Genomic DNA, 18,521 nt, shown 5'->3' with positions numbered 1-18,521 from the left:
GTTCTACTTTTTCACTTGTAACAATATATTTTTCTCATGTGATAAGTCAAATAATATACCAATGGAACTCGGGAATATTAGGCAATTATTTACTGAAAACAAGTTCATTTGTCTTGCTGAAAAGTTACTTTATAAGTTATTTCTACTTCACTATGAAACACTGCAGAAAACACACAAAATCTTATTCTCTTTTGTCTAGTTCCTAATGCAAAGACCTTACTCAGCTTAAAATAAGACAAAACTAACCCAGAAGTAACTTTACAGCAAGATGTAGGAGCTTTTAAGTTAATAACCACTAAATAAACAAAAATTTGTTCCACTGGCAGAAATTTTGATTTGTAATATGAAAAAATGTTTTATAGTAAGTGATATAATCTTCCAGTGGAACTACTACTACTACTTATTAAGAAGTCATTGACTTTAAACAATCTCCTATATTTTGAGATATTTAGTGGTTATGCAGTGTATTTTATATTTTTATCATGTGAAGCACTTTGAATTTTGTTCCTGAAGTCAAGAGACTTGAGAGAGATTCATTTGTCTCTCTGAAGTCAAAAGAGACAGTCAAAAGAAAGAGAGAAGAGAAAATGTCTTGTAAACATCTCCACGTCCATCTTTCCCTCTTGGCACAAAACAAAGTGCTGCGGCACTCAAAGCCGTCCTGGTGAAACTGTAGTGATTCAGTCTAACACTAGCAGATGAGGACGTTCCAGATAAAATGTGCCAGGATCAACTGTTTATGAAACGGGCCCACTCCGATAAGAAATGTTCAAAAGAAAACAAGGACGTGTGGAAATGTACAGCCGTCGCCAAATGTTCCTCCGTCAAAACGTAGCCGAGGATCACGCATGATTGACAGCCGCAGGCGCTGACTCCATCATCTTTTGGCAGTCTGTCTCCTTTAGCTTTTAGCTAAATGTTTGCTTGATAACAGTTGTGTGTGTCCTTGTGTGAAGGTGGGATGTGCAGCACTGATGTTTATTCAGTCCATTTATTTAATAGGATGTTTGTTTGAGAGGAAAACACACTTTTAGCATTATCTTATCCACACACACACAGCTTAAAGTGATAGATAACCTTCTGTAGCTGCAGCCCTTTTAGAGTGAGAAGCTAATTTATAGTGTTTGGATTTTTATCCAAGACCAAACTAATCACTCTAAAGCAGACATGGGACGGCAAAGACCAAAACAAGCAGGGAAGAAACTACAATGGAAACATAGGAGTGAAATGGAAACCTGACAGAAGCACTTGGCTGGTCTTTAGGGACATAAAGGGACATTTATTAATGTCCGGCAGGGACAAAAGGGTTTGGTTTAATGCCAGAACTATCAATGGAGGAATTTAATGAGATGTAAATGAAAGCGACCACAACAACAGGGCGACTACAATTTTGTGACAGAAAAAATAAAAAACAAAGTGTTGTACTCATCTAAAGCTCAAGACGTTTTGGAGTAAAGAAATAAAATCTGTAGTGTTGCATCACTGGAGCGTTGTCTATTTCAGTTGAAATGTATTCAAGTCCATAATGTTTAGGAAGCCGAGTTGATAAAGCCATTTGACATAAAACAATTTTGTTTTTTCCAACCACTGGGAAAAGCTTATTTGAGGCGTCGGTTGTTTAAAACGGCATAAACATGACCAGTTGTTTGTACAAATCTACAACTCACTTTTATAAATTGTGGTGCGCTCATTGTATTAGAGCAACATTTAGCTTCACATCAGAGCAAAACCTACAGAAACTCCTATTAGTTTATTACTTAGCGATCCAGAACAAGAATCAAACATGGAGAACAAACCAACATTTAGCTTTATACTTTTTAGTTTATTACTTTAGTAAGTAATAAAGTTTCTGTGTCTGGTTCCAGTTTGTAGCGCAGCCAAACTGCCAGCAGCTGCTAGCCACTCTTTGGTACGACGGTTTCCCGGGCTGGAGGAGACGACACTGGGCCGTCAAACTGGTGACCTGCTTCATCATCGGACTGCTGTTCCCAGTCTTCTCACTGGTAAGAGTGAAACTGAAACACTAAGTATCACTCATAAATTTTATCTTGGTAATAAAAGCAAGGAGACCGAAGACAATAAGCTCCAAATCATCTGGGTCTAATGCCACATTTTCTTATGTAGTCATTGTTTCTTTACACGTCTTTTTTCATATTAACTAAGATATTCATATTAATTACTTCATAACATGAAGCCGGTATTTTCACATTTTCTCATAATTTCTTATGCAGATTTTACAGGCACTCGGAAATAAACATGCAGACATGCATAGGATCAAACCAATCTGGTTTCAGTTGAGTTAATTTTGTTCTGGCTGTAATGTTGATAAGAGTAATTAATGTAGTTAAAGTGTTTAAATTCATGTAATCTTCCTCCATGTGAATGCACATCAGTGTTTTGACAAATCATTTAAACATCCTCTGGTTCCTCAAGCTGCTTATTGTTTCAGTTTCCATTTAAACCCTCTCTAGCACGACCAGTCTGCAGCTACATGTAAACCAAATTCTGTCCAATCGATTTAATCCCTGTTGCTTAATTTATGCTTAATACAAACTACTTAACATGCATAATTTGCAAAACCTTGTAAGCTTGTAATTTCTTAAATGTTAGAGACACAAAATGGGATTTCAGGACTTATTAAAAAGGTTGATTGAGTTTTTCAACCAATTTCTCAACTCTCAACAACTTTTCTAATTGCTAAAAATGTTTGAAAATATATATTTTTCTGCTATGAGATGAAAAAAATGATATGAAGAGATATTTATTTATCTAATTAATGAAATGTTGCAATGTCATTTAATGTCTTTCTATAAAGGCTTTTGGCTGATTTCTGAATATTTTAATAACTCCAGTTGAATATGAAGTAAATGTGAAAAATAAAAAATGTAAATGTTTTAGCCTCATAAAGGCTGTATGTATATATTTTTTTCTCATCTTAGCTGATTGCAGATGTTTATTTCTACATCTCTAACTTGATCTAGGTGTGTAAAGAAAATGAAAATGAAATTTGGTCATATTCATTCAGTGAGTAAAGGATCCAGAAATTTTACTTGTATAAGAGTTCATATTAAAATTACTCATCTGAAAGTAAAAGGTTAAAATAAAACTAAAAGTCAAAGTTTCAAAAAAAGTTACTCAAGCACATGTAATTGAGTAAATGTAACTACCTACTACCAAACTGTTCATACCGATGGTGTGAGGGATCCCTGCACTGCAAACACACAAAATCTTACCAAGTATTTTTGGTTTAGTTTGTAGTGCAAATATCATAGTGAACATAAAATAAGACAAACTAACTTAACTCTTCAGCCAGATATACAGTAGTTATTCAATATCTTTGTAATCAAAAATGTTTTCATATTGATGAAAAAAATACTCGTTTTTTGGCGGATTATTTCACATATTATAGGGGGAAAATGTCTTGTTATAAGTGAAATAATCTGCCAGTGGGACTAGAACTTGGTTGCTAGGTGACCGCCTGGGCTTGGCTGGGGTTGCTAAGTAACAGCACCAGTGGAATTTAATCAAGAAATGATTGACTTAAAACAACGTTTTGCAGTGTAACCTTGGGACTCCAATAGCCTTCTGAGCTCCCCTCACTATCCTCTGCAGGGCTGGGTTTTTGGGGGGGGGGGGAACGGGTTGTTTTTTTTTGTTTGCCATGTTCTTTGCCATCCAACCAGCTTGTGTTTCTTTCCCGCCTCCTCAGATCTACCTGTTGGCCCCAAAGAGCGCTCTGGGGCGCTTCATCAAGAAACCCTTCATCAAGTTCATCTGCCACACCGCGTCCTACCTGACCTTCCTCTTCCTCCTGCTGCTGGCGTCGCAGCACATCGCCCGCACCAACCTGCACATGCAGGGACCCCCACCCACCATTGTGGAGTGGATGATCCTTCCCTGGGTGCTGGGTGAGTTCAGAATATCAATATTACACCGGAGTTAATTCAGAACAAACGATTTGTCCCTGTGGTACATTTTATTTCTAATATGTTCGAGCTACAAAAGGGCAAAGTCTTAAATACGCACTCATTATCTTTTATACTTCTCAACTCTCAGACTTTCTTCTAAGTTTTTAAGGTTGTCTTGGTCAGCATTTCTTTAAATTTTTCACTGATGTCTGACATTTTTCACAGCAGCCATGTTTAGTCCACTTAAACTGAACTCTATTTGTGTAGAAAGTCGCGCTTGTTTGTGGAAGTGTGAATGTGTAATCAAACTCTGTAATCAAAAATGTTTCGTTGATCATTTGCTGCATGTCTGGTTATCAATAATTAAACTATAACTTTCTTAATAAAAACTCTGTCACTTGTTAGGAATTGTGTTTGTGTGACACAATAAGTGAACTCTGGCCTGTCTAAAAACCTAGATCTTGATTCAGTTGAAGTGAATTCTGATGCGGTTCGAAGGCTTATGTGAATGCCAAGCAGAGTGGAAAAAGAAACAGACTACAGTGCAAAGCATTCTGGGTGAATACAACCAAAACAAACTTTCGTTTGTAGCACTAGCAGGAGAAATTGCTCGTTGTCTTTTACCAAAGACAAAACAGAAATCCTACAACTGTTAAAATCTGATGGCACTCTATTTTTGTTTACATTTTGTGAAGCAGGAAGTTGCACATAAGTCTTCTTCAGAGGTTTTCATGTTGTTTCCTTCAGTGATCCGTGGTGCAGGGCCTCCACAGGCGAGGAGGGGAACAGGTTGCTCAAAGTGTTTGATTCCAGCTGAAAATGTAGCAAATGTTGCAATTGTCTTCCCAATCAAACCAAATCTACTGGACTATCAGGCCTGAAATCACCCCAAAAGTCACTCAGACATAACAAGGTTCTGAAAATGAAGGTATGACTTTATGTTGCTTTGACATAGAAAATAAAACCTAGAGACTAACCAATTTGAAACATGAATATTTTCTTGAACAGACATCTCGAACAAAACGTAGCAAAAAAGTAAGAGAAAACATGTTAATCTGCTCTAAAGATGGTTGTTAAGGTTGTTGAAATGAACTAGTTTGGCCTGACTTTCAAAGTCTTTTTTTAGTTTTATGGGAACTATGGACAGAAAAGGCGGAGCTTTAAATATAGGGTTATAGGTTCTTTGCGTTAACTGCCTGTCATATAAACATAATTCCTTTAAATGTCTTCAGTTGCATCTTGGAATAATGGAGATAACCCAGTTTGACAGATACGTTTGATTAAGAAAACTGTAATTTAATTATTAGACACTGAATATGCAGCAGATGATCAGCTGAATTATTTTTGTCGTGCTTTTTAAAGACTTTCTGACTCTTGTTCTTTTTGTCCTCAACTTGTTAATGTCTCACAATTTTGTTTAAAACCTCGTTTTTAGTCGAGTGTAAGGACTCAAATGAAAGAAAAAAAAAACTTTGAAAGACCTTAAAAAAACTGGAGAACCTTTTCTAAAAACTTTGTCTTTAATACTCAAACCAAAACAACTATCAGCATCATTTATGTTGTACATAGAAGAACGTAGCCACAAATTCTTAAATCCTTATATTCAACTGTGATCAAATCCAAATTTTGTCAAACCTAAATCTTATCAGATCTAAATCTTGTCAAAGCAGGTATCAAAAGTCTCCAATGCAGGTCCAAATTGGTCAGTAAGAACATTTTGTTGGGACCCAACAAAAGAGTGGAGAAGAGTTTCTGTGAAATCCTACTTTCTTGGATAATAATGTAATCACACAAAAAAGAAGCGTATAGTTCTTCCTTAATTTAATCTGACAACACCTTAAAATAAACTAACAAAATAAATAATACGACAGCGCTTAAATAAATGTTTCAAAGTCTTTGTAATAAAAATAGATCTTACAGATAAATTTGAACAATTCACACCCAAACAAACAGCCAAACTGTCTTCTCTCCATAAAACAAATGAATCAAAAACATCCTAGGTTACTTTTTGTGGCTGATTGCTAATCATTCAGAGATAGATATCTGTGGGCTTAAGTGCTCCGGATGTGTGTGGTCGGAGCGCGTGGGGGAGGTGGTGAGTGGGTGCGAGTGGGTAGGTGTGAAAAATGAATGATTACATCTCCATCTTCTTTCTCTCAAAGCGCTGACACCAATCATTTCCAAATCCTGATTGTAATCATTCTGAAAAATATAAAACCATCTGCTACTCTGCGTCACTTCATACAATTCCTTCTACTTTAGAAACTGACTAAAAGGGAAATATGTTCAGTTATTGAGAAACTCATAAAAAATAAAAGCTGATGTTCCATCTGTAGTTTGTTTGATAGATGAATTCATAAAACACCATAAAATGAGTTTGATATGGCGGCAAACATTATAATTTGTGGGGGAAAATGGCAAAATCACTTTAAAATATGAAAATGCTGCATTTTAATTTATTGTTTGTACTTGAAGAAAGCATAAAAATCATAAAGTCAACTACTACCATTTTTACACCATTAGGCCTGAGAAGACTTTGTCAAATTTAAAATTTTTTCTATAAATCCAAAACAGTTTATTCAAAGTTCCAGATACGTTCTTGCTAAAGTATCCATGATTGTTTCCATCATTGCAGCCAACAGTGAATAAAACTAAATTAGTTTGACTTTTTTGTATTGATGTTGCAGTAATTGAAAATATAGGACTTGACTAATTATTCTGGATATTTTCTAACCAAATATATTTCCTTTGATTTATATGCATACTTTACCAGTACGTGATAACAAGGAAAAGTGCTAGCTCTATTGGCAGATAAATTAACTTACAACAAAGCAAAAATATCTTTCTATTAGTGAAATAATCTGCCTATGAAACTAGTACTTTTTTCAACCATATTAAGAATTTATTTACTTAGAACAAAACTATATTTTGCAGAACAGTTACACATAAGTTAGTTTGCCTTATTTCAAGTGTGCTCAGATATTTGCACTAGAACCTAGACCAAAAATACTTGGTAAGATTTTGTGTTTTTGCAGTGCAACTTCTTGGTTTGGCATAACAGCAGCTGCTGAAATATTTAGATTTGCACGTCAAGCCAGCCTGAAAATTCGGGACACTGAAAAGCCACTGAGCCGATGTGTCACAGAACCAAACTCACCAGAGAGATTGATATCAGACTTAAGGGTTAAACCAAGCTAACCAAGGTCATTTCTCTTATCATAGCCTTAAAATCTTATTTATTCCAGCAAGGAAATGTCTTCTGAATAATTTAGAATAAAGCTTGACTTGATGCAAAGTCAGTCATACAGAACAAAAATGCTAGCTCCCTGCTTAATGACCTGTGTCTGCTGAAAGAGAAACACATTGATGTATGAACAGCCAGCGATGTTGGGATGTGTCTGCTTGTGTGTTTCAGGTTTTATCTGGGCAGAGATCAAGGAGATGTGGGATGGGGGATTCACAGAGTACATCCATGACTGGTGGAACCTAATGGACTTTGCCATGAACTCCCTCTACCTGGCCACCATTTCTCTGAAGATAGTGGCTTACGTCAAGGTAAAGACATCTGGCACCGTGATAGACGAGAAAATCACGAGGCTATTAATGTTTGAAGATCTGGCAGTGCAATAAAACTGAGCGATTGTGGCAATACTGTGTAATCAGGCAGTGATGGAACAACAGGCAGCTGGCAAATATAAATGTTTGCAATTGGTTTGTTTGCTCAGTAAAGGGGAGATGAAATATTTCTCCATAACCCGAACAATAGAACCGTGTTTATCTGTTGGTAAAGCAAATTATAAGACAACAATGACATGAGACGTGAGAAAATAACACTGATAGCTTGCAGACTCACTTTAAGTTGTAAAAACTATTGCATACAAAGTAATTAGGACACTCATAATTGGTTATAAAAACTGTGTACAGGTTTTCAAGTATAAATTATAAGATAAGATAAGATAAGATTTATTTGTCATTGTCATCAACAGATTACAACGAGATTGAGATTTGCTCGACTCGAGAATTATGCTAAATAAATAGTTTTTAAATAGCACCCAATAAAAACACAGCAATTTGGACACTGTTCATTTGACAAAATAATGATAATATAACAAATTTTCTTGTATAAAGCTGACAAGAAGTAAAAAATCATAGTTACCCGTTAGCTTGACTCCTTTAATCTCAAAAACTATCAGATTTTGAGATTAACTTATTTTAGGTTAAGATAATTATAAACTTACTCCTACATCTTCCTGTCACTGAGTAGCTATCAAAATACTTATAAAGAGCCAAGCTTGCATCTGTTAGCTGTTAGCTTGATTTAAAGTAGCTTTTCATCTTTAAGTGTTAGCTGTTAGCTTGATTTCTAAGATTATTTAATCTTTTATGTTGACTAGTTAGCTGTAAATCTGACTGTTAGTAGCTGTCAACTTGGCAATGAGTAGCTACTAGCTGTAACCAAGCTAATAGTAGCTGACTGTTATGGTTTGGTTCTGTTAGCTTGACCATAATTAGCTGTTACAGGTTGATAGTAACTAGCTGTTAGCTTGAGTCATTTAGATGTAACCTAGTTGATAATAGCGTTAGAGTTAGAGTTAGCTGTTGGCTTGACCATAAAGTTAGCTGAATAGTAAGTAGCTGTTACCGTGACTCCTTAGTTGTACCCACACTAGTAAAAGCTGACTATTAGCTGCTGTCTTCGTTCGGTTAGCTTGACCATAGTTACCTGTTAGCTTGACTCCTTTAGCTGTAACCAAGTTAGTAATAGATGTTAACTTGGTCCTGTTAGCTTGACCATAACTAGCTGTTAGCTTGATAAGATATTGAGACCTTTATAATTTCTTCATTTGTTTAACAAAGTATTTGTTTGTATGCCAAGCTACTCCTAAAGAAAGCAACAACCCTACATTTTAAAGTCTAAACATGGATTAAGTAAGTAGCAATCCTGAGTGCAACCGAATACCTCTCCTTTATGTAGCTGTTTGTTAGACTCTGAGTTAGCTTTAGGAGATTCTCCAAATATTTCCTGAGATCACTCAGACTGGAGTGTACTGCAGGTAAGGTGCTGACTATTCATAAATATTTCTGACAGCCCCACTTGAAAGAGCTGAACAGCTTCTTTAATTAAGAGAAAATGATGTAATTAAAAAACACACACAGACATTCACACAAACACCAGACGGCTGGGCCATCTGCAACAGCTGTGAGTCACTGATGGTGGCGGGTGGCCCACCTACATAGGTCTGCATTATAATTGCATGCATACAGATATATTTAAAACACACATACCTCCTTTGACATGTGCACAAAGGAGCAGCAGCTGGAAACTTTTTTTCCCGTTTGTATTTTTAATTCTTCTTTAAAATATTCAGCAGCACTAAAAATCACCCGGAGATGTCGAGAGATTTTGCTCCGTCATCCGACTTGATGCATCCGAGAAAAGGTGCAATTATTTAATGACAGCGCATCTGTGTTCGTACTTTCTGTTTCCGGTTGTGCACCCATGTGTGTTTTGAAAGGACGGGGAGCATTAATGGAGGAAGAGGTAACGAGATTCCAGTGCTGTGGAGGGTTCATAGCTGAATTTAGAATTAGGAGGGAAGCAAAGCATGAGAAAATGCAGTGAGGCGAGGAGAAAAACGGCGGGAACGGAAAAGGAAGGAAAAAAGACAGCTTTTAATGTTTTACAGACAAATCTTCACCAATTTAAGCTTGTTTTATAGATAAAAGTAAGGATCTTCCAGTTAATACAATAGCTGAACATTTTAGAAAGTATCATAGTATAAATGTATGGTTGATGTCATGTTTGTCATTTTATACATGCGTATCCAAGAGTCTAAAAAGCCTGACAAACAGATGACCCATCCATATTTTGAAACTGTTAGGACTGGTCGTGTTGTTCGACCTCTCAGCAGGTTTATGACGCTGCAGGCACAGACTAACAAGTTGAAGACATGGGCAAAGTCTTTATTTAGTGTTAACACATCCTCCCGGTGAATGTAGAATTTGTTATATTTGACCTACATCTCTGATTAGTATTATTATAAGTTGGTTAATATGAGTTTGAATTGAATATTAAAAGTGTATTCTGAGTTCTTCATTGAACAGCTTTACAGTTTGACAGAGCACAACTTTGTTTTTAGTGTGTTATTCATTCAAAGTGTTAGTTATGACATGTGATGGGACTCATTTGGCATTTCAGAAATATTCATTTATATGTTTCCCTATTTCATTGTGTTTTGTAATTTTGACAAATTCAGGCGAGGAGAGTGTAACAGGGTTTTATTTTAACAACATTACAGATCCAAATTTGTTTATTTATTCTTTGAATTTACTTTGTTTAGTCATGAAGTTGTTTCCAGACATTTATTGGTGTTTTAAGTTCTGTTAGTCTGCTCTTGGCAGTTGGTGGTTACTATAGCAACCAGTAACTGACAGCTGCCCCCCCCCTTCCCTTTTCTGTTGCCGTCGGTAACTGTGGGGCAGAAGCGACTGGACTGATTTTGTTAGACTGAATACAGTGAACCTGAATGTGTCTGTCGTGAAGTCGAACTGACTGCTTTTATTCCTTTTCTTTTCCTCCCACTCCCCTCTTCTCTTCCTTCTCTCCTTCCAGTACAACTCCTCTCGTCCAAGGGAGGAGTGGGAGATGTGGCACCCGACGCTGATCGCCGAGGCTCTGTTCGCCATCGCCAACATCTTCAGCTCGCTCAGACTCATCTCCCTCTTCACAGCCAACTCCCACCTCGGCCCTCTGCAGATCTCTCTGGGGAGGATGCTGCTGGACATCCTCAAGTTTCTCTTCATTTACTGTCTGGTGAGGCATCATCAAGACTGCGCACATGGAACAGAAAGCTCATTAGGTGTTGCTTGTTTTAATGACTTCCTGCTAATTGTTGCTAACTTTCCTATGTCCATTCATATATCTCAGCTGTCGCTCTCACACCAGTTTAGCTGACGTAATAGGCTTCCAGTGTATCCTGTTAATATTCAAACAACAGAAGAAAATTATGTTTCCTGGATAATCAATCAATTGGTTTTATTTGTATAGCACATTTCAGCAACAAGGCAGGTCAAAATCATAAAAACCAGAGGTGGGTAAAGTACCTAAAAATTGTACTCGAGTGAAAAATACTTGGTAAAGCATCCACTCAAGTAACTGATCAAATTATCAACCATTTCATATTTAAAAATTACATAATCAGTTGGACCAATATGTAAAGTTAAGTGCAAATTTTGGTATTTTAAGGATTGTAATGACAATAATTCATATAAGTAGCAAAAAATAACAAAATCAGGCAAAATAAACTTTTTCCAAACTAGTTTCTTTCAATAAAAAACTTGAACTTTAACAAACACAGCAGATGTGTGTCTGGTGAATTTTTGGTTAGACCATGTTTGTTTTACACACAGTGCGTAGAAAATCCAGAAATTTTACTCAAGTAATAGTAGAAATACTCTTCTGGAAGGTTGATAGAACAACAGCAGATCTTTAATGTATTGTGGTGCTAAGCCGCTCAGTGATTTATAAACTAACAGCAGTATTTTAAAGTCTATTCTCTGAGCTGCAGGGAGCCAGTGTAAGGACTTTAGAACTGGTGTGATGTGTTCTAACTTCCTGGTTTTAGTCAGAACTCCAGTAGCAGCGATCTGGATTTTATAGATTTTTTTAGGCAGACCTGAGAAGTAATCAATTAGAGATAAAAGCATTGATGAGTTTCTCTAGATCTCGCTGAGACATTAGTCCTCTAATCCTGGAAATGTTCTTCAGGTGGTAGAAGGCCGAGTTTGTAACTTTATGGCTTTGAAGGTTCAGATCAGAGTTCATCATTACACCCAGATTTTATCTCTTTTGATTTGTGCATCCTGAATCCTTGAATTTCCAGCTAGCAGATGCTGCAGGTCTGTGTCACGACGGTTAGTATTTATTAATTCCTTCTCAAGGGAGCTCCTGACCTAAAACTCAGTTCACATGTGGGCTGCTTCGCCTCCCTGCGGGCCCCAAAACAATCATAGTGAACCTGAAGCTTCAAGTCTACGTCACTCCAGCTTGCTTTTGTTCTGTTTGAGATCAAAACAAGCTTAAAAAGTGCCTGGAGGGATGCACACTGCAAAAACACAAAATCTTACCAAGTATTTTTAGTCCAGCTTGAAATAAGACAAAATTAACTTAAAGTAACTTTTCAGCAAGATAGAGGCTTGTTTTAAGTAAATAATTCCTTATATGGATGGAAAAGCATCAGTTTTGTTCACTTATTACATGGGGAAAATATCTTGTTATAAGTGAAATAATCTTCCAGTAGAAGTAGAACTGGGTTGCTAGGTGACAGGCTGGGCTTGACTGGGGTTGCTAGGTTACGGACCCAATGGAACTAGTACTTTTTATTCAATATTAAGGAATTGTTGACTTAAAACAAGCCTCTATATCTTGCTGAAAAGTTACTTGTAAGTTGATTTTAGCTGAAGAAAACAGATTAAATGTGTGTTTTTGTGTATCTTCATGCGTAGGTTCTGTTAGCGTTTGCTAATGGACTCAACCAGCTGTATTTCTACTACGAGACCAAGGCTTCAGAAGAACCAAACAACTGCAAGGGGATCCGCTGTGAAAGGCAGAATAACGCCTTCTCCACGTGAGTACAAGCTTGAAAATATACTGCAAAAGTTACAGCATGCTCTGGTAGTGTCTGTTTTTATTATTCATTATTTAGATTGTGGAAGTTTTGGTTTATTTTGGGGATGCAAAGTATACTTTTGTTGTTTTTTTTATCAGCATTTTTTAAGTGTGACTGGTAATTTATTTAAAGCTACAGCTTAAGGGGGATATATTATTAAAAATTAAAATTTTTTAACTTCCATTTGAGTTTCTACTGCTTTTGAAATAAGTTCATGTTTTCTGGTGTGTGGAAATATTCACCAAACTACTTCAGCCAGGTTTAATAAATTAATTAAAAACAGATTTGGGTGCAACAAAGTCAGTTTTTGAGTAAAAGTCATTGAATAATTATGAACCTGGTTTAAAGACAAATAATTAGTGTTGTTGCTAATATTTTCAATTGTAAGAAGATTTTTCTTTATGATAATTTTATCCTAATTAAAAATAGAAAATCTCCATCTGCACCAAATAACTGAGGTTGGGGGTCAAATTTGAGCTTGGGGGTCACGGACCAAACACAATCAGTCTATGGGCCGCAAATGGCCCCCAGGCCACACTTTGGACACCTCTGGTTTATCAAATTAATAAAAAAAAATTTTAGTGTCTGGAAAAGACATATTTTTAGAAGTTTTTTTTAACTTTAAAAAGGTTTAAAAAAACAATTTTAATTTTGTTTTTTATGTGGAAATGACTGTTAATTTTATAAATTGGTAATCAGCTGATTAATTCCTGATTACTTTCTCTGTTTGAGATCAAAAGTTCATGCTTGTATTGTTTCTGAATATTGTTCTCAGTTTCCTGAGGTGGAAAGAGAGTAGTAGTAACTGTACTTTAATATATTTTTTACTTAAGCAAAAGAACAAAGTATTTGGTTAAAAAAAAAAGCTAATTGAGTATTGAGTCACTGTTTGATCATAAATCAAACAGTGATTGATTTTTTTACTTTCAATTTTTTACTTTATAAAAATTGTGTAATCAGACAAATAGAAATATGTATATTTGTTTCAGGAGTTTTGAAGAATAAAATAGAAAATAAGTAAATAAATAAATAAATCAAGAAAGTTTTGGACAACTTTTTGTGGCACTGTCAGACAACAACAGTTTCTTTAGTCAGAGGCATCTTCAGTGTCGCTGTAATACTGACCACTACAGGAGATCCTACCTGTTCGCAATATTAAATGACATTTCAGTCAATAAAGTAATTTTGAATTGAATAGAAATATCTAACGTCATAATAAGATTGTAAATTAGGGCAGAAGAAGATATATTTCCTTTTTTTTTCTTTTTCTTTTTACTATATAAAACTTTTGAAACCAATACGTAAAAGTATTTAATTTTAGGACAGAACTTGACCTTGAAATGGATCAACTGTCTCAGCACATTGGAAATAACAGAACTATAAACCGTAAAGTGCATTTGTTTGTCATTCAGTAAAGTAATCCCAGCTTTATTTCAAAGTAATATAATATTACTCAAGAAGAAGAAAATGTGGTTTATAAAAGTTACTTAAGTTAAGGTAACTTGTTGCTGCCCCATCTGAGGGTTTTAACTGGGAATCAGTAACATTTATAGTGAAATATTTCCATTCTTTGGCCTTAATGCTCCTGGTGATAATCAGGCGCCCTCTAGTGGACAATTGCAGATAATTCAATTGACTTTGACTCACAAACTCATTGAATGTCTCGTTTTACCAGAAAATGATGTGGAAATCATTGTAGTATTTTAGTGCTGTACCTGAGAAATAATTCTTCAAACCGTGTGAAGGTTTAGCAGAGTGAGATGGCAGCGCTGCAACCCGGACAGGAAGCCGCGACTCGGAGTGTTGCTGCTGAGGGAGGGAACAGCAGAGTCAGTGGGATGAATTTAGATGAGGAAAGGGGTTTGTTTTGGATAATAGTGTTATTGATCTGTTATCGACTCCATTACAGTAAAAGATGCGGTACAATAGCTGTGAGGTGAGCAGGAGCTAAAACAACAGATCACACCCTCAGCCTTACAATGTACAGTTTCTGCTCCATTAACGACAAAAAGAAAAGATCATTTCTAAAGCATGTGTCATCACCAGATTATTTACTTCTGCACAAGAGAAATGTGGCATTTGTTCTGCTGAACCTAAAGTCTTAATGCTTTCAGAGAAACATATCAGATTAAACTTTGCTCCACTCTGAAATATGTTTCTCTAAAGGTCAGAAAGGCCAGATAAAACTTGTATTATTTGCGCATCTGTTTTAATCCTCAAAAGGAAAATTTTCCCCTCAGACTTGAGCAATAAATTGCATTTCTGGTCAATAATGCTACTTTTCCACATTCAATTGTATTTAAGGAGAGAAAAGTGTGAGCAGCTCTATTTGTGACACACAGTTAGTGTTTCCAACCATTTCTGGTTGGTTGGACATAAGTTTTCTCATGAAAGATACCGAACTTTTGTATAAAAGTCAAGTTAATTTGTGTGTTATGTTTAATCAAAAAGGGTAGCTCTAAGTGCTTTTCATCATAAAGACATGGTAAAATAACCAGTCATGAAACAAGCAATAAACATTACATTTTGTCAAATACTTTCATAAAAGCGGCAAGCAAACATACATCATATTGTATGACAAAATAAAACTGTTTTAAAAAGTGTTTTTGATGCTAATTTGAAATTTGAGGAAACAATCAACAGAACTGTTTTTCAGGTGTAATACCAAATACATTGCCTGCTGTCAAACCTTATAACCTCCTTCCTCTGTGGGTTTATGTGTGGGAGACATCAGATCGATGCATATCATGTTTTTCTTTAAGCATTTAAAAATAACTATGTTCAGATCCACATTCTGACTGATACCTTGACAGAGTGTCTGCATATCCTCAAAAAGTGGTATATTCATGTATCTAAAATTAAGGCCTTAAAAAGTCTTAAATTCGTTATAAATTTTGTCTTTATAGGACTATTTAATATTGCATATTGTATTTATTTTTACTTGTGATACTTTTCTGTCGCATTCAGACAGAAAAGTACTTTCTGTGACTCGCTAACTAGCTGCTAATATACTCTTGCTAGCTAGCTAGCTTTTTGGGTCTCGTGTAAATCCATTGCCAGTTGGATGGGCGAAATTTGTATGTTTCTGTAGCAATACAGGTCTTAAATTTTATTCAGAGAGGTCTTAAAAGGTCTTAAATGTAGTTGCTGAAAGCACCGATAGAAGAAGCGATCTTGTTGCTCCTCTCATGGTGTAACTCCGGTACATCAGCTCTGATTGGCTGCTGCAGGACCAGAATCTGTGGGACAGAAATCAGCGTCACACTGAAGCCAAATGAGCATGCAGCGCGCCGAGGAGACAGCTGAGATGACGCATTATGCAAACGGAGTGATTGCAGTCCCGCAGGCAGCGCTGTCTGCATCATTATTCATGAGTTTACAATGCAAGGATTATTTCCTCTTCTCTTTCTGTCTGTGTGTGTGTGTGCGTGTCTTTCACTCTCTAATTCACACACTTATCATGATTTTGGAGGTTTTTTCACAGGATCACTTCCTGTTTCTGCTCAGGTGTCTCATCTCCCTCCTCCTCCTCTCACTCATCTGTACTTCACACACTTATCACCACTAATGTGTTAGATTGCTTCACACAAGCAGCATTCATACATGTGTGTGTCTCTCTCATCTTTCCCTTCACACAAGTCCTGTAAAATCTCTCATTTTCTTTCACGCTCTGCAGTCCCTCGTCTATTTACTTTTACACAAAGCTCTCTTTCTTTCTCTGGGGTTTGCAGACTCTGCTTGATCAAACCAAATGAAACATCTCAGTTGTAAACATTGAAATAATTAGTTCAACAATTTGTTTTACTGACGATCAAAATGCAATTTAACCTAAGAAATATTGAGGTGTGTTATTCTGCACAACGTTGTTTTATAGTCACTCAGTAAAGCGACAGTTTTAATTTAAATTTCAGTATATTTTGGATAGAATCAACAGCTCTAAATCTGAAGTTAAATAATTTATTCAGAAACACTTGGATCTGGTGATGTTTACTTATCCGTTTCTTGTTTTACATAAAGTTTGTCCTTTTTTATTGGATTTTTAAAGAAATTGTCATGCATCTCATGTAATTTTTCCTGGTCCATCATTCATGACTGCATTATTTTTTTATGGATGGAGTCCAAAGCATTTGACTTTACTTTTGCCCCCGACTTTGCAGAACATGTGGCGGAGGCTACTGCTAACTACCTGCTAATATAGCTAGCTAGCTATGTTATCTATATTATATTATAGATGGGTTGTTGTTTTTTTTTTTGCCACTTCGCTGGACGAAGTTTGTACATTTCTGTAGTGATACAGGTCTTACATCCCATTCATAATTGTCTTAAAAGGTCTTAAATTTGAGTTCAACGCTTATAAAAAAATTTAATAATTGGTTAGAGGTTCCTAAATATAAACCTGATGGTTGAATAATCTAAGTAACATTAAAAGCAATAACTGTCTTTGTTGTTGAGCTCATATGTCTATTTAGTCAGTATTTAGCATCACAAAGCTCCAGTTTTTAGTCCTCAGTCTGCTGGAAAACACACAGAAATGTGTTCTTGTGTTCTTGTTCCTACAAAAGATGAGCTCCGTACTGTGGAGTGAATTAACTCCACGAGGTCGGTTTGCCGAGTGTAAACACACGGGCGCGCTTTGTTTTCTGACACAGAAAAAGCGAATGCAGCACACACACTGCGTCTCTTCTCGGTTCACCTCCCACATAAACTGCAGAAGTATAACAGTGAAATGACTGAGTGGCTGCGAGGATCAGCTGGAGCAGTTTATGACTCGGCTTAGTGGAGTGAGAGATGAGAGGAGAACACAGGAGAGGAAGAGGAGCCAGCTGGATGGGAGAAGAGGAAGAGAGGAGGAGGAACATGGAGGAAGGGGCTTTTTGGAAAAAAAATAGTCACTAGGATGATTGTTTAAAGCTCCAAACGCTTGTCTTTTTGGTAACACTTTATCCAACCGGATCATAAACATGATGTACAACCTGATACCAACATGAAGGAGTCTTCAGAAATCTTTGACTGTTGTCATGAAGTGTCATTCGGTAAATAAAGACACTTTTAGTGCAAAGGTGATACTTTTAATAGATTTTAAAGGAAAGTTTTAATAGAACTTTGCACTTTGCCATTATTTACCAAATAAGGCAAAGTTGACACTTTTAATGCAACTTTACATTATAAGTGTCATTATTTACCAAATGACACTGTATGTCAATGGTTGCAAACATTTATGAAGACTCCTTCATATTTATAACAGTCTCTTATGCACAGCCCTTCAAGTAAAGTGTTACCTTATTTTTTAATTCAACCGTTTTCTAGCATAAATGGGTGGAGATCGTTAAAATCTTTTGGGACTTTAAGTATTGAGTTTTTGCTCAGATGAAACTAAGGCTACGTTCCATGTGACCCAAATCTGATTTGTTTTATTTTATTTATTTTATTATTATTATGATTTTTGCCCATATCCAACTTTCCACAGAAGAGTAAATGGTTCAATTCGAATCTTTTCTCCCCCCAAAATATTTGATTTGTCCGTATGTGGTTCTAAATCAGATTATTTTTGAAAGTGCCTCCAGTCAGTCTGGTCATATTGCGTTTAATCCGACTTTTATATCGGTGTAGTGAGGCATACATGCCTCACTACACCAATTCTGCACCAGAAGAAGCCAGAACGGATGCAAACATTAGCTAAAAAAATCATAATCATGAAATTCCTTTCCTCTGATGTATATCACATCACAATCCCACCACAAATTGGCAGTTGCTGTTAGTTGTGCTTTCTTTTTCTTAGCTTCCTTTGTCTTGTTATGATTTTGTGACAAATTGCGAGTCTGTTGAGCTCATCATACGAACTAGTTCTCAGTCCAACACTCCAGACAGCGGCTGTGGATGATTTAATGGAGAAGCAATGTTGTGAAGATGTGCTGAATGATGAGTGTCAGAAAGAGTAGGAGCT

At 36.2% G+C, this 18,521-nt stretch overlaps 1 protein-coding gene across 1 annotated transcript in view; it reads left to right on the top strand.

Moving 5' to 3' along the window:
* Nucleotides 1–18,521, top strand: part of trpc5a (transient receptor potential cation channel, subfamily C, member 5a) — a 137,613-nt gene that overhangs the window by 102,777 nt on the left and 16,315 nt on the right. The window contains exons 9-13 of the mRNA XM_032584018.1: nt 1,866–2,003; nt 3,710–3,908; nt 7,324–7,463; nt 10,522–10,722; nt 12,414–12,535. Coding sequence (XP_032439909.1) covers nt 1,866–2,003; nt 3,710–3,908; nt 7,324–7,463; nt 10,522–10,722; nt 12,414–12,535 — 800 coding nt within the window. The remainder of the gene's footprint in view (nt 1–1,865; nt 2,004–3,709; nt 3,909–7,323; nt 7,464–10,521; nt 10,723–12,413; nt 12,536–18,521) is intronic.

Source organism: Xiphophorus hellerii, chromosome 14 (genome assembly GCF_003331165.1).
Source record: "Xiphophorus hellerii strain 12219 chromosome 14, Xiphophorus_hellerii-4.1, whole genome shotgun sequence".
Classification (NCBI taxonomy): domain Eukaryota; kingdom Metazoa; phylum Chordata; class Actinopteri; order Cyprinodontiformes; family Poeciliidae; genus Xiphophorus; species Xiphophorus hellerii.
Note: the sequence above shows the minus strand (reverse complement) of the source record. Positions and strands in the feature narration are given on the sequence as shown.